General features: G+C 32.3%; 1 protein-coding gene across 1 annotated transcript; it reads left to right on the forward strand.

The window, feature by feature from the left end:
* Positions 1 to 8,559: 8,559 nt before the first annotated feature.
* LOC130818916 (chalcone isomerase-like protein 2) lies at positions 8,560 to 16,543 on the forward strand. Its single transcript, XM_057685179.1, has 5 exons — positions 8,560 to 8,710; positions 9,467 to 9,547; positions 14,346 to 14,501; positions 14,887 to 15,110; positions 16,247 to 16,543. Coding segments are annotated over exons 1-5 (624 nt in total). The 5' UTR covers positions 8,560 to 8,709; the 3' UTR covers positions 16,409 to 16,543.
* The last annotated feature ends 1,473 nt before the right edge of the window (positions 16,544 to 18,016 follow it).

Below are 18,016 nucleotides of genomic sequence, written 5' to 3' on the forward strand. Positions count from 1 at the left end.
CTTTTAACAATATAATGATAACAAACAGGCTGAGCGCATCCGATCGGTACTCATACAATGTAATGACACGATTCAAGGGGCCGCTACATCGCCAGTTGACGTGGGGTATCGGCTATGTTCTCAGACCTTAGGCTCCATTAACGCGTCGTTGACCGATGCATTGAGTCAGGCGGGTTATGAGTACCTCATACCGACTCCACCCGTCATTGGCGAGGTAGATGACACATTCCACACTCCTTCTCCAAGGAGTTCAGCCCATAGAGGTAGCTCTTCCGGAGGATCCAGTTCTCGGTCCACAAGAGGCCGCCAGCGTTCATCTACTCGAGGTCGGTCTTCCAGATCGCCATCGGCATCCGCTACTATGTCGCCGTTCGTTCCCCCGTCTTCCATCAACACTCCTCCGCCACATCCATCGCCTCCGCAAAGGATTATCACATATCAGCGTGTTAGTCAACGACGAGCTCCTGCTCTTAATGTCATTGCGGAGGTTGACGAGTTCACACCATCATCATCCACCGGTGCGCAAAACAAAAGGGGCCGGGGGTTGTAGTTTAACAAACTTTGTATATTCTTATATGACTTGAACTCCTTGTATGAGTTTCCATAATTGTAATATATCTTTGTATTATTTTCATAATTATTTTTTCCAAAACAAGCTGGTTCGTAATTGATTATTATGGAATAGATGGTATTGAACTACTTTAATGCATGTTGCATTCACTATTTTAAAATGAAAGAAAAAAACATAAAAAAATAAAATGCCATAAGCAAACCGCCACATGAAGTGGCGGTTTACCAGGGACCAAACCGCCACATGAGATGGCGGTTTGCCTTGACCAAACCGCCACTTCATGTGGCGTTTTTCTGCTTAAGGCAAACCGCCATCTCAAGTGGCGGTTTTGTCTGAAAAATAAAAAAAAAACACTTTTCCACGTGGACGGTATTGTGGGAAATACTTTCCCAAATTATGTAAAGTGAGAATTTTTTTTTTACGCAATATTCTGGGAATTAGCTCATTATAACACCCCGTTAATATATCGATAAAAAAATTAATTATTTAATAAATAGTTAGTCGATTAAATTTCTTTTTAATAATTATTTGAGCATACTTTTGTTGTGGGCGTGTTTCGTCGCGTAACAAGCTTATCGCGTAACGAATTTTGTGTCTAACAAAACAATAAAGTAATTAAAGTAAATTAAAAAAATAAAAATGCGAAAGTGAAGGGATGGAGGCCGGTCACATGGAATTTGAGAAGGAGTTACATGATTTCGTGTAATTAAAATAATGGCAAGATTTATGGTATTAAATAAGGACCATTATTTTTATAATTTATGAAGAAATTTATCTTTGAAAGGTCGCCTAATGCTTTTGATTACACAAAAAAAATCAGAAAATTTCTTCACTTTTGTTTCATAATTTTGGCTACAAGAGGGAAGAAGAGAGAAAAAAGAGAAAAAAAAACCTTGGATTTATTTTGGGTGTTCACTTGTTCTAAATTCAACCTTTAATCCTTGAAAATTGTAAGTTATTAATCCGTTATTGTTTTAAAAAATTTTAGTTTGTTAAAAGAATTTTATTCATAAGCATTATTTTTAATTTATATAGTTTTTTTCATGACATATAATTCATTAACAAAATTTAATTTTGTTAGAAGGGTTGTGTTCATACATTTAATTGATGAGGTTTATGAAATTATAATTCTATAACAAAATCTCCATTTATTAAAAGAATTATGTGTGCACATTTATTTATTTTTAGTTATCACAAATTATGATTATTTAGCAAAATTTCAATTTGCTAGAAGGATCATGTTCATGGCTTTAATTTTTTATACATAAAGAAAAAAATATACTTATATGTATCTATATATTTGATAATTGATGGGAATATATATTTAATGATTATTTATATTTTGTTTTGGTTTTGTGAATATGTTAAAGTTTTAGTTGATTTCATTTTTGAAAGTTAATAGTGATAGTGAATGTTGATTATGTATAATGTGTTGTTGATTGAATCATTGAATTATAAAAAAAATAGATTAAAGGAATTTAATTATTTAAATAAAATAAATAATAATAATAATAATAATAATAATAATAATAATAATAATAATAATAATAATAATAATAATAATCTGGACAGTAGCTTTTTCTCTCGGCAGGTGCGACTCAAACCCCGAATTTAAGTGCGTTATGTTGTCGTATCGCTCAATAATGCCATCAACAGTCATTTAAACGCTAAAATTAATTAAAAATAGTAAATGGGTGTTAAAAATTATGAAATTTGGTGCCCAACGTAATTGATACCTTCCGGACGCAATGGTGAAGTCGGATTTTCTGTTTGAATTTTCAAAACTTTCCAAAAAGGCCAATAAAGTCACTGGTTGTATTTTGATGTTAGGAAATTATTGAGATTAGAATTTAATAATTTAAAATTATGAATTTAGTGATGCCTTGGTAGTATAAAGTGGATTGAATGTGTAAATACGTACTAATACGTGATTTTTTTGTATGGGTGTTTGTGTTAGGACCTCAATTCATAAGAGGTTGAGATTTCATTCGTGAAGTGATTTGATTTGATTTATCGTGCTACCAAGGTACATGCTTAAACCATACTTTTGTAATTGGTTATGTAAAGTAATGTTGTTTTCATTCTATGATGTGAGTTGTATATCACTTAAGGCTTAGACCCCTCAAATAATTTCAAAGGAGTCAAAGGTTGAAATTGAGGATGATTGTGTTTACTAACCTATGGGTTTACAACATTGGACTTGAAATTATTATCATTAGGGGTGTTCAAAACCGGATACCGGGTCGACCCGGATACGGAAAACCGGGTACCGGGTACCCATTTTTTCGGATACCTAAAATTGTGATCTGGTTCCGACCCGGTTTAAACCGGGTACCCGGAATTCGGGTATCCGGTTTAAACCGGGTCGGAAACCGAATACCCGATTTTGTTAAAAACTTTTTTTTTTTTTCCTTATTTCTTTTAACATTTTTTTTATATATAATTCAAATACTAAATCTCTATAAATACTTAACTTAATTAGTCATAAACTATTAAAATACAACCATTAGTTAATTGAAATACAACCATAATTCCATAAACTCATAAAGTTACACATCTAAGATCTAACTATTAAAAAACTAAAAGCAAGCGATTAAAATTTATAAGTTGAAACTTCAAGCTCCATTAATCATCTTCAACGACGTCAAGGGTTTCATCGATTATGACCTACCAATTGAAAAGAGATTATCAATTATCATTATCATCATAAATTCATAATGTACAAGTTATATATAAAATAGAATATTAAAGTAGAATTCAGTTACCAATTATCATCATAAATTCATAATGTACAAGTTATATATTAATTAGCATTACCATCTTCACAATCAATTACCAATCTAGTGAATCTACCATCATCATATACAAGCAGAATTCAGTTATATATAATCTACCATCATCATATACATCAAAAACATTAGCATTTGAATTTGAATTTGAAGTTGAATAAATATCAGAATTTGAATTCAAAATATTACATTAGCATTTAAGTCAAACAAATATCAGAATCAAATATCAAAGATAAATGGCAAAATAAAAACGATAAAGAGCTACCGAAAATCCAGATGGTGGTGGGTAAAAATCCATGTAGATCTTCAACTTAAAATTGTAAAGAGGGTCTGAAAATAAATTGAACAAAAAAAATATCAGAATTTGAATTCAAAATATTAAAAATAAAGTTAAAAACAACTAAAATTAGGAATAAGACTTAAAATTTAAGTAAAATACTTAAATAGTTGTGAAGAAGATGAAGAAGTCGACTGACACTATGAAGAAGAAGAAGACTGATTACTCAAGTCTGAAGATGGTGATGAAGGACGAAGATGGTGATGAACTGATGATTCGATGAAGGACGGCTCTGAATCTCTGATTTATGATGAATTGATGATGATGAAGATTGAAGAAGGGGACGGCGCTGAATGAAGGTTTCTTGAAGCTGCTCCTTCAATTAGGTTTTCAAATGAAGGGGACGACGCTGAACCTGAAATTAGGTTTCGTGATGCCTCATTTTAATTTTTTTTTTAAAATAATAAACCGGATACCGGGTATCCGGATTTATAAAAATGGTATCCGGATCCGACCCGGTATTCGGATTTATAAATCGGGTACCCGGTCCGGAATATACGGTTTTGGCAATTCGGCTTAAGTATCCGGCTTTAACAACCGGATGCCGGATATTCCGGATCGGATATTTCGGATCGGGTTTTTTTGAACACCCCTAATTATCATTATCGTTCCCATGGCAGTTTTGGATCATTACGGTCACTATAGGGGTATGCATACTTTACCTATGACGACCCGAACAGGACGGGCAACGACATGAATTAGGACTTGAATAGTCAAATATGACATCTAGACTATTAGAATCTTTGCATGTTAGGATGAACTAATTGCTTGTATGTAACCTGTATAATGCACTACATGAAGTCTCTGACGTGTACTACTTTATGTTCTTTGGAACGTGCTATGTTGTTGTCATTCAACAACTAGCAGGTTGACTTGCAGGTGGGACTGGTGCGTGAGAAACGAAATAATAGAAACTGTAATTGAGCTGACTATCGCACCCAGAATTTTATTATTTGTCAAATGAACTTTAACATGTTTCCTATCGCAAGTAGGCTTTTATTTTGGACATTAATTAGTTTTAACGAGGCCAGTAGGTTCTCAAGTTGTAAACTTTAAGACTTTCGCTGATTTGTTATTTCCATTTTTACTTATTTAATTATTTATCACTAGAACGTCATGGATCCTAGAAACGATTTAACTTAATTATTCGATGTGTGACCCGAAATTCATATTTACATGTGAATATCTAGTTCACTTTAACTCGGACTATTACCTGAATATTTAATTTACTTATTGACATATTCACACATATTATGATAAGAGTCGGTTGTTCTTGATGAGAAATATTAGGTTTATAATCAAGAATGATGGATAAATATTTTGACTCTTTGATTGTCCTTATTATAGAACTTTTCACACTTTGAGCTAAAAAAGAAATCAATTTATTTTAACTTTCAGTTCCAAGATAATGATAACGTATTTCTTTATTTTTAATGGGTTTAACATGATCTTTCATTACTATATCAAATTTTACAATCATTTCACTCAATTCTAAGAAATTATCATTACTATCTTGATAAAGGTTTTCATTAGATCGTTCCTTTAAAAGCCAAATTATGAGTAGCAAGAAATTTCATAGTTGGAAATATTCTTGTTAAAACTTTCTTCCAACAATCTCTCTCTCTCTTTTGTAGGGCTGCACACGGTCCGGTCTGGTCTGGTTTGACAGAAAAATCAGACCAGACCAGATATTCCGGTCTGGAAATTTTCCAGACCAGACCAGACCAGTCAAGAGACCAGACCAGACCGTTCTAGAACGGTCTGGTCTGGTCTGGTCTACGGTTTTTTTTTTTTGTATTTTTTTAATTGAGTGAGAATCTAAGATAAACGATAATCTGTAAACAAAATACATTACGAGTAAAGGACTGAAACTGAGTAATTCCAATCAACAATTACTTACAAGCAATTACTTACATCAACAATCATCAACAATCTATTCAGTATACAAAGACTACAAGCAATTACTTACATTACGAGTAAAGGACTGAAACTGAGTAATTCCAATCAACAATCATCATCATCAACAAGCAATTACTTACATTACTTACAAGGAAAAATTCGAAAACAAGCAATATCAAAGACTACAATCATCATCAACTAAAATTCGAAAACAAGCAATATCAAGAAAAATTCGAAAACAATCATCATCAAAGACTACAAGCAATTACCCAAAACATGATTCACCTATTGAAGATCAAAAATCCATCTACTGAAGATTCACCTACTGAAGATCGAAATATCAAGAACAAGGAAAATCGAAATATCAACTACAAGCAATATCACCTATTCGAAAACAAGGAAAAAAACTACAAGATTCATCACTTGAAATTCGAAATATCAAGAACAACACTACAAATCCATCTACTGAAGATCAAAAACAAGAAAAATCCAAACAACACTACAAACGAAAGTACGAAAGTATGAAAGTAAGAAAAATCCATCTACAAATTCGAAACAAATAAAACAGAAGGCTTGAAAAAACCCTAAAAAATCAAAAAATCAACCAATATACTTACATTACGAGATTCTACACTTGATTCCGTGGTGACTGCGGAGATTGGAGAATGAAGATTGGAGGAGGAGCGTCGAAGCCTCGAAGAAGCACAACCACTGTCGACTGTCGAAGACTTGAAGCCTCGAAGGAGGCGACTGGCGAGGAATTAGAGAGGAGGCGAGGAATGAGAGAGGAGGCGAGGAATGAGAGAGGAGGCGAATCAGAGAGGCGAGGAATCAGAGAGGAGAGGAGGAAGAGAGGAGAATGTGAATCGCGATTTTTGAAATGCAGAATTGGAGATGGAGGGCGGAGGCAGTAGGCAGAGGCCAGGAGTTGACGAGTGACGACTAATTGCCCTAACCCTAATCTCTTAAAATTTTATTTTAATACGGTTTTCCGGTCCGGTCTGGTCTGAAAATTTTAAAACCGGGACCGGACCGTTTTGGAATACGGTCTGAAAAAAAAAACCAGACCAGACCATTTAGACCGTAGACCAGACCAAATATTAAATTTACGGTTTGGTCCGGTTTGGTTTACGGTTTAGACCAAATCGTGTTCAGCCCTACTCTTTTGTAATTTCTTCTTGTAAGTTTTATCAATTGTTTCACTTTTAGACAACCGTACTCTTAACTCATTCCAATTCATCATATTATTCATATGCTCAACACTATTTTTATGTTGTTTAAGTCTTTTACTACTATGCTTTCAATCACGTCAACCATCATTTGCTAACAAACTTTTATTACTTGTTGATTGTTGATTTGAACAACTTGCAACAAAAGTAAAATGCTTTATCACTAGTTTTAGAATAAATATGCCATTTATCATTAATCTCACCATTACTCAACTTTCTAAAAAAAAAAAGAGAATATGAAAAATGTCTATTGCTTGTATCAATAGCTTATTCAAGGTTCAATTCTCTTATAGGCTCTTTCTCCACTAAAATGTCTCTTAAGCATTTATCCAGATTGAGAAAATTTGCAGGATCATAAAAATTCAAAAAAATAAGTCCTTGTTCATCATCAATAATATGATTAGTAAGACTAATTTGATCTACATCATCATCAACAATAATATTTGACAAATTTGGCGAATCAATTAGAACAACATTTATCACATCATTTAATCGATCGGAACATCATTTGACATATCATTTGGTAAATCAATTTGAACATTGTTTGGCATATCAGCATACACAACATTAGGCACATCATTATGATATATTGGTAAATTAGTCTCGATTGGGCATCGTTAGATTCATTCGGGCGTTTTATTTCATTACTGTCCAACCACCTAACCTCACATCGACTGTCCCGTCAAATATCCACCCGCCTCGCCCCATATTTATAATGTATTACTTTCTCTATTTCATATTACTTACAACATTAAAAGATAATGCAATATTCATTCATTATATTCTAATTTGTGATTAAATTTTTAATCTATAAATTAAATATATAGTCAAGTGGGATCTTATTTGATTCATCTCAATGTAAAGATTATTAATGTAACATTTTTATTATACATAATTAAAAATTATAAAAAGTAATAATAGCCTTTACATCTAGACGAATCAAATAAGATTGTACTTAACTAAATTTAAATTTATAGATTAAGAATTATATACAAATTAAAACTAAAACGTGAATAGTATTCAAAAAGCAAATGAGACGTTAATGGGAGGGAGTATATTCTTATAAAACTATTGACAAAAGTTAAGAATATAAATTTTATTTTATTTTATTGTATGGTTTAAACAAACTTAGATATATAATTAAATTTGTAAAGATTTATAGAGTTTATAATGTGGACTTGGAGTAAAAGTGAGGTGGGGATAAGGGTGTATACCCATGATGGGTATACCCGGCTAATTGATCATTGTAGGTATGGATAATTTTGAATGCATACTTAGGTGGACATACGTAGGTATTAAAATTTTACCCACTATGGGTTATGGTTAGGTGGTAAATATAAAAATTTTACCCAATTAAAAAACCTCAAAATTAACAACTATATTTGAGTAATTGGTTGATTGATCAAAATTTAACAATCTAAAACAAATATTTAATAGCACCATTGATTAATACATTGTTCCAACCTTAGAAATGACTTGCTACAAATTATAACGACTTTTAATTTTAACATATCAAAGGCTATGAAAATAAAATAAAGGCTGAAGAAGTGAGTGAGTGAATCCAGTGGACCCAAATATAAAAAGAAAACAGGATCCGTGGGGAAAGAGAAATGCAAGTAAATGAAGGCATAACAATTAACATCATCAACAAAGAAAGACAGTTAAAAGTATACTAAGAAAGTGAGATGAGCAATGTGGAACAATCTCCTCTTTAACACTTACCTAACACAATACCTACCTAACAAATACCATTCTCTTATTTACATCTAACTCTCTTCTATATTTCTAACATACAACATTACACTTATCTTTCATACCATCATCAATCATCATCAAATCTTACTCTTCTTTCTCTTCTCTTCTTCAGCTCCTAAGTTGTTCATCAGTAAGTTATTTCTTTCACTTTACTTTTATCATTTAGAGATCTTAGACCCAATCCATTAAAGCTTAAAGCATACTCCTATTATACATTTTTCTTTACGGGCCGACTAAATTAGAGACTGTCTCTTACAAAAATTGTGTTATCATTTTTGTTGTTTTCATGTTTATAATAATGTACTATACCATCATCATCATCATCAAACCGCTCTTGATGAAAAGTGGATGAAAATTAATTAATTTATACTTAAATTGATCATGATTATTTAGAGGGTTTCAAAATATATATATATATATATATATATATATATATATATATATATATATATATATATATATATATATATATATATTTATATATTTATATATTTATATATATATATAAATGAATATTTAATGTTTTAAGTGTTCTCATGAAAAAAAATCCATAAATAATTTGTTAAACATTTATTACAAAAAATCGAGTATGCGTTCACTTCAATTAAATCTAATTTAATTCAGATATGTATAATTATATATCGAATTTTATCTTATTTGGAGAGCAAGTATAACTTTCATGAAAACGTCCTAGGTACTTGTCTCACTTAGTCATTGATTTTTTTTCCCACCTTTCTATATAAGGAAAAAACTTAAAATTTTAGTATGTCTAAACAACAAATGTTCCAATTATAGGAACGTACCAAATACTTGTATTAGTAATTGCTTTAACATCATAATTATTTTGTTTAATAGAATTTAATTAGAATTTTCCATCATGTTGCAGTGGTAAACGAAGTGATGGTAGATGATATTGCTTTTTCGCCTGAAGTTACATTGACTAAAACGCTGCCTCTAATGGGTTATGGTAAGAGATTCTCTTTTGTTAAGCCGTTTTTATTATTAGTATAGAAGCTCGTGCTCTGTACGAAAATAGGGATGACAATTCAGTCGGAATATGGCTTTGAGCTAGTCCGATTCGAATTCGAGGAAAGAAATATCTTATTTTGAATCCGATTATATGGTTTGGGCCCGATTTAGAACGGACTGGAGTTGGACCTCATAAAAAATCTGATACTCCGACCCAACTCTGATACGACCCTGACTCCGACTTTGCTCGGCCCGACACCCGACTTGGAATTTGAATTTGAGCCATTTTTAAATTTGAACAAATTTAAACGAATATTCAAAATAAAATGATAATAAGTTTATATAAACCAAATTTGCAACCTTGATATCTTAGTTATAGATTAAATGTCGAATTCAAGTAAAAAGTCTAAACTCGATTTAAGTTTCATATTAAGTCAAGTACACAAATACTCCCTCCAATTCACTACTAATGTGCCATTTTCTTTTTGCACTCTATCCAATGCACTTATTTAATCCTTAATATCTCTAATTGTGTTTTAATTTATGAAAAGTTCATATAAATAATCCTTGCATTGAGACAAATCAAACAAGATCGCACATGATTATGTTTTAATTTATAGATTAATAATAAAATACAAATTAAGAGTAAGAGATGAATAGTATTCAAAAAGCAAATGAGACATTAGTAGTGAATCGGAGGAAGTATCAATTAACATTACAATATTCAAAGTTTTAAACGCAATGTCTTTAGTTTCATAATTGAATATTAAAAGAGAGATAGTGTGAATTATAGAAAGGTTGTTAAAAGCACGATTTTAATTTAAAATAAAAACAACTCTCAGAATCATGTCTTATGATTGAATTGTAGAATCGAATGGTTCAAGAATTTTACAAAAATATGTAGTTTTAATTGCTTATGTATATTGTTTAGCCATTTTTATTGTAAAATAACAATTAAAATTTATTTAATATTTTAAATCTTTGTTATTATTAAAAAAATACATATATATACTTCTTATTTGTTTTTTTCTTTTATTTTTATGAATTGATAAACATAAAAAGATATACAATAATTATATAATCAATATTTGAGTAAAACAAACACACCAAACAGATACAATAACAAGATCTTTAGTAAATTAAGCAACGCCAAATAGAGCGAACTTGTAATAGGTTTATGAAATCCACATTATAATGTAAGAGTTTTAAAGCCCTAATAATTTCAAAACAACAAATGAAAAAACTCAACAATTTACGGTCAGTAACACCAAATGAAAACCAAGCCTCAACTAGCAATCTAGATAAAAAATGCTCCAAGGTAGCAATAATTTCCATTAAAAACTAAGAGTCACACTTCCCACACGTTATGTTCAAAAAATAGTGTTATTATGGTCAAGAGTCTCTATTTAATAAAAAGCAAATCAGTAGAAATTAGAGACCTGAGAAGTTGATTGGGTGATCTAATGCCCAATTTAGCATTTTTATGGAGTATTTTTATAATCATGTAAAATCGGTAGAATTGTACGATTTTAGTTGAAGATTCTATACGATTCTAATGATTTTAATTATAATTATAGGATTTGAAAGACATGTTTCATTGTTAAGTAGTATTTCGCAGACCACTCTATTAGTTTTTTAAGCTTTTAAATTATTAGTATAGTATCGATAAGAATAAAGCTTGATAATGATCCGAACTCTGTTGGAGGCCCGAGAGTCCGAAACGGAGCAAAATTGAAGTATGCATAATCCAACTCTGAATGGAGGTGGACTAAAAAATTTAATTTGAGTTTTATTCGAAGCAAAATCGAAGGTTGGATAAGTCGAGTCCGACCCATTGCGATCTCTAAATCACTTAAAGCTTCTCCGATCCATTACTCTAACTCCTTCCTCTCATGAGCACCATGCTCCCTCTAATGACCTTCAAAGACTCACCACTAGCTTTGAAAGTGCATCCATCAGTGTCTAACGTACCTAGTGAAATAAGATTCCTCTCAAGCTTAGGAACATACCTCAAATCACCAAGCCTTCTCTTGACACCATCATATGTCTCCTATACCTTCCACCTTTACCCTCTCATCATTTGGCAAAGTGATAAGGCCTCCATCACACAAACTAAGCTTAGCAAATTTTTCCTTCTCACAAGAAATGTGGATTAAGCTATAGAAGTCAATTACCGATTTCTTACTATAAATCGCTCCCCCTTCAACGAGAAGAGCTCCATCATAGTCACCCTCATCATCAATAAAGCCTAGAACGATATCTCCGCTAGTCTCAACATCTTTCCTACCACCATCCCTTAAGTTCCTCATCCTCTTGAGGTCTTCCTTCACCTCTTTGCACATTATTTGAATGTGCCCCTTCTTTCTTACAATAGTAATACTTTTTGTTACTGAAGTCACTCCTCCCTTGATACTTACTCCTTCGCAACGCTTCTTCTTGGTTTTCCCTCTAATACAACCCTTACTATACAAGCCCTTTCCACATTCTTCTCTTCCCCCTTCACATCTTACCATGAATCTATCATGCTCTTTCAATGTAGGCAATGCTTGATTAGTAGATATAGACTCCCTCCCAATGACAAATGTTTGAACTATGTTTATATAGCTCTTAAGAAGGGATGGCAAAATAAGAAGGGCTTTCTTCTCATCGGAAAGCTTCTCATCCGCATTCAATAATTGACACACAAGTTTGTTGAATGTCTTGATGTGGTCTTGCATAGTAGTATCATCCTCCTTCTTGAGATTGTACAACTTCCACCTCAAGCAAAGTTTTTTAATAAGAGACTTTGAAGCATACACTGCTTGAATCTTCTTCAACAACACACCGAGATCGGTCTCTTTCAAGTAGTTGTACTTGATTTAGGGTGTAATGGCAAGCCGGATAGTGCTCACCGCTTTCTTCTTCATGGACACCCATTTTCTTCCTCCAAATATGTTAGCTTTGTTGTTTCTAGTGCATCATCTATGCCTTATTGAACCAGTAAGTGCTCCACGAAACTCTTACACACCAAAAAGTTCATATTTCCATCAAACAATGGAATAGGAAAACTTGTTCCATCACCTATCTTGTTCTCTCACCAAAATCCTTACTTTCACTCACCAAAATACCTAAGAAGCTCACTAAGCTCTGATACCTTTTAAAATGAAAGTGTTTAAGAGTGTTTAATGAAAACAAGATACAAAAACACAATGAAAAATAGAGCAGAAATCAATAGAGATATAAATAACAAGTTTCCCCTCAATAAATGTTTAATATTATTTATGAACTCAGCAATACATCAATGAACTAAACCTACACGCTCTTAAGAACAACCTTTCAAGATAAAGATGTCAGCCTTAATGGAGATCACCTTCAAAATACGAATACAATGAAAAAGAAGCTTTAATGGCTTAAACTGTAGTTGTTTCTATATATTAGCCTCCCTCATACATTTTAAAATCTAATTTCTTCTTATATATAAGCCTCCAAATCAATGTGATAACCCTAGCACAAGTGGCTACTTTTCCTCAAGAAAAAGGCCAGAATCAGAAAAGCATTTAACCATTATAGCTTGCTCGGACGAGCACGTAGCCCGCTCGAACGAGTAGCTCTTACTGCCATTCACTGTCAGTTGCATGCATTTTTACCTCGTTCAAGGCACTTTCCTTCACTATCCTTGTCTTTTCAAGGCATGAACAAAGACCTTCTTTGAGCTTCTTCTTGCCTTGTCTAAGGCTTCTCTTGTCTTGTCCTAGGCACTCCAATTCCTCTCTCGTGATCATTTCATGAAGTGATCCAAAACTCAAATTGTCATACTTCTTTGCACATACATCATCCTTCAAAGTGCAAGACAAAACATGGGTTATGAGATTGGTTATGAGATTATCAAAGTCATCCCCAACGCTAGGAGAATTGACACTTGCTTCAATAATGTGCTTCTGACATCTTATTTGATAGTGTCTTTCTTGAATCATATATCTAAGATATGCGTTGGAATCATACATGGTGAATACCAGAAAGACACTTTTGTACATGGCCAAGTTGTTTTTCTTGGGTATTTGTTGCACTAACGACACTTATCTTGAGTATGGTTGGAATGACAATAATTTAATTGGTTTGTGTTGGGATGGTTAATCCCACATCGGCAAATTGAATATGGCGTGCATGTTTTATAAGTTATTAGAGATCTTCTTCCAATTGCGATTTTGCTGGAATGGTATATGTCTCCTTCGCTTATGAAATGTGTGTATTAATGAAAGGTTTCGATTGCAAAGTGCAACAATCTCATTTAACACTTATTTACACGACTAGAAATTGAAAACATTTTAATATTGGACCCGAAAATACAAAAAAGGGGGGTTTAACTCGACTAAAACTTGAACCTAGTCTTCTTGACCCAATTATTAATTTTGTCAACTTTTCAGGTCATGTTAATATTTTTCGTTTTGATGTAAAATTTTAGATGATTAATTTATTTTGAATTAATATTTTTGTTTTGTAGACTAAATTGGGTATATTGATCCTTTTATTAAGTACGTTTATTTGGAAAATTTTTAATGATATTATTTTAATTATAGTTAACTAAATGGGTTGACCCGAACCTGATCCGAATCGAATACGACCCAAGTTGAAACCGATTCGATTTAAAAATGATCCGATTTAAAATTGACCCAACTAAAAATAATACAATTCAAAACCTACTTCGCTCAACCATTTGGACAAGTGTAGCTACGTTGAAGAGTTTAATTAAAAACTCAAGAGCATGAAATATTTATTTTTTGTTGAGTAATGATTATGTTTTGGACTCAATGCAACAGGCTGCACAGAACTTGAAATTCACTTTCTACAAATAAAGTTCACAGCAGTAGGAGTCTACATTGAAAAGGAAGTGATTCAACATTTGCAGAAATGGAAGGGCAAATTAGGGAAAGACCTAGCCCAAGATGATGAATTTTTTGAAGCTCTTACATCAGGTAAAATATTCAATAAGAAAACATTTTTTTAAAATTAATTAATTTATACTCATTTAAAAATAAATAAAATAAAATTCATACAACGCAACATTTAGAATTTCATATATATAGATTAAGTGTATGCAAAAGTGTTTGTTGCTCAATGGATAATACATATGCATGTGAAGTATAAGGTTTGGGGTTTAATTCCCATTGGATGCAGGTATGGGGATTTCTTGACTGTGCATGTCTCTTTACTCCCTCTTTAGAAAAACGGGTATATTTTATGAGCATCTTTTAGGAAAAAGAAAAATCCCACCCGAACCCTGCCTTTGTGCGGATACTGGGAGTGTTGTTTACTACCTTTACCTTTACCCATAGTTTAAGTGTATGCGTTTTGGTACAGCACCTGTGGAAATTGTAATTAAAGCAGTGGTAATCAAGGAGATTAAGGCTTCGCAATTGGGCACCCAGTTAGAGGGTTCAGTAAGGGACCGTTTGGCAGCCATTGACAAGTATGAAGAGGAAGAAGAAGTTGCACTTGAGGAGGTTGCTCAGTTTTTCCCCACCAAATACCTTAAGAAAAACTCATTCTTCACTTTCAGCTTCTCTTCTACTGGAACGGCTGAGGTAAAATATTTTATTCATCCACTTGTACGGGTAATATAATTATCGAGTCCATATTAACAACCACAAATATTACAAGTGTATAACATAATTTTAGCCGATTTTTAAAAATCGTTACCCTGTGTCGCTGCTCCTTTATAATAAAATTACTAAAATACCTTAAATTTATTTTTAATTATAAAATCAACTCTTATTATTACTAAAATAAATTTATTAATATAATTAAATTAAAATAAAAAATATTAATTTAAAAAAAAAACAATTTTTAAAATTCGGAAAATAAACCTAATTACGCGTTTTGTGTTAAAATTTGATACATGATCACTCTTTTGGCCAAAACTTTTGATAGAAAAATCACATTACTGCAATGTTTGCGACATTAGAACCTAGACTTTAAGATCTTTCGAATGATATGCTATATGCCAAATTCCGATAACCGAGTGAGAAATAACGATCGTTTAAAGATTGTTTGTGCTGAAATTTTATACACGTTCAATCTTTTAGACATAACTTTTTATACAAAAATTGTATTAATGCAAGGTTTAGGCATATTTTATACAAAAATTATATTAATGCAAGGTTTGCGGCATTAGAAACTAGACTTAAGCTTTCCAACGACTTATTATATGCCCAATTTCGACAATCTAGGAAGAAATGACGACCACTGTTTAAAGTTTGCAATGACAACCGGACCGCGGTATGATAGCGTAAAACGCGGGACCAGACCACTGTATGGCCGCGTAAAACGCGCGACTCCACCATTAATACGAAACTAAAGACTTTAAAAGGATCATAATTCATCCATTTAATTTCATGTAAGTATAAATTGATCACTTTAATGTCAATTTTAATGTCAGAACTATTCACTATTAGGTTAAAATTGATTTTTTTAATTGATCCATTTAAGATTTATTTGAAGTTGAAATTGATCCATTTAACGTTAAAATTAATATGTTTAAGATTAAAATTGAATTTGTTTTTTTAAGTTTTGAGTTTGAGCCAGCCTATTACTACCCATCTAAGGCCACCGCTTACACGTTTTTGCATAACTTATAAAACATTATAGTTTAAGTGATAAGTATCCTCTTAAAGCTAGCATGTAAAATTGATTAGTCTATAAAAACTATTGACACTGGCAGATATCAATAACGACGGATGAAAAAGAAGAATCAAAGTTAAAAGTGGTTAACAAAAATGTAGTGGAGATGATCAAGAAATGGTATTTAGGAGGAAGCAGGTCAGTGACTCCTTCAACAATGGAGTGCTTGGCTAACAACCTCTCAGCTGCATTATCAAAGTAATTGTAATTCTATGTGTTCCTTTTGATTTCTACTTCTAATTATAAGAGGAAACTATATATTTGTTGTTATGGTGGGAATTCTTTTAATTTTTCATAGACTAATAATAATCATTTCCTCATAAGTGCTAAATTTCAATACCTAAATTCTCCACTTTTGTTTCTATGATTTTGTGTATCTTTCGAAATGTTGTAGATAAAACATAGAAAAGAGATTTTAGGTTTAACCTTTTAATCAATATATTTTCAATGATAAAGTGTGTGTCCATCTTAACATGTTTAGCTCAATCATGGTGAATTAGATTCTCAGATATGCTGAAAACTGTTCATTATTAAAAGATTACAAGTTTTCTTTAGAGCGAAACCAAGTTCATAAAGTAATTTTCTCATCCATAAAACTTCAATAGTTCTATAGATAATTTCTCGAAATTCAGCTTCATCCCTTCATGATATTGCAACAACCTTCTTTTTTACTTCGCTATGTTACAAGATTTTTGCCGATAAGAGTGAAGTATCCTTGCATGGATTTCCATTCATCCCTGTCTCCTGCCCAATTTGCACCTATATACGCCTTAAGGTTTAGATGCTCATTTATCCTGTAGATTATTATTGTTCTAATGGTGCCCTTAAGATACCTAAAAAATCTGTAAACTATTTTTATGTGTTCAATTAAGGGATTATGCATAAATTGACTCACCACTCCCACTATATAAGCAATATACGGCCGAGTGTATGAAGATAGATTAACTTCCCCAATATTCTTTGATATCTACCGCAATCCGCTAATTTTTCATTTTCTTTCCTCTGGAACCCATGATTTACTACCATTTGTGTTTCAACTAGCTTACCATTTAATTGTAACAAGTAAATCCAATATATACTTTCTTTGAGAATTAAATAAAGATACCTTTATATGATATTAGTACCTCTATTCCAAGAAATATTTATGTCTCTCCACATCTTTTATCTCAAATTCTTAGGATAATTTTTGCTTTAACAGCTTATTTTATTCTGTATCATTTCTTGTGATCATAATTGTTTCATCCACATATATTGTAACATAAGTTATCAATTTACCGTTTTTTAAGAAAAGAGTATGATCAAGGTTACTTTGATGATACCTAAATCTTTCCAAGGCAAATGAAAATCTTTCAAAGCAAGAAATTGGGATTATTTGTGTTATGATTGGTGTGACTTGAGTGCACAATTGGTGTGTGCATTCATGTGATGACTTAATGAATGGGTGTATTAAGATGAGTCTTAATATTTGTGGTTTATGATGATGATTAAAGTATGAATTAATGAGTTAGTCATGGGAGTTATGGGACTTAATGAAGAAGTTCAAAGGTTTAATTCAAGATGCTCTACTATGCAAGTCGAGCAATACTGTCAAAAGCCCTCTGAAGTGCCGCTCGACCAGCTCGCTCGACCGAGCGAGCTTCAAAATGGGTCGAGCGAGCAGACAGAATGCAACCAGATACTTTCTGTAGTCCGCTCGACTAGGCTGCTCGACCGAGCGAGCCTCTGCTTTGATCGAGCTATGTCTCTGATGCTCCTAGAATGCTGTTTTTGACTCTTCAAGTTCTTGGAGATGTTTTATTGTCATTTATTC

The sequence above is a fragment of the Amaranthus tricolor genome, chromosome 7, assembly GCF_026212465.1.
Source record: "Amaranthus tricolor cultivar Red isolate AtriRed21 chromosome 7, ASM2621246v1, whole genome shotgun sequence".
Taxonomy (NCBI): domain Eukaryota; kingdom Viridiplantae; phylum Streptophyta; class Magnoliopsida; order Caryophyllales; family Amaranthaceae; genus Amaranthus; species Amaranthus tricolor.

Coding starts and splice junctions, on each gene's coding strand:
- LOC130818916 (XM_057685179.1), top strand. Junction 9,548..14,345: donor GCTGCCTCTAATGGGTTATG/GTAAGAGATTCT, acceptor TCAATGCAACAG/GCTGCACAGAACTTGAAATT. Junction 15,111..16,246: donor CTTCTACTGGAACGGCTGAG/GTAAAATATTTT, acceptor TGACACTGGCAG/ATATCAATAACGACGGATGA.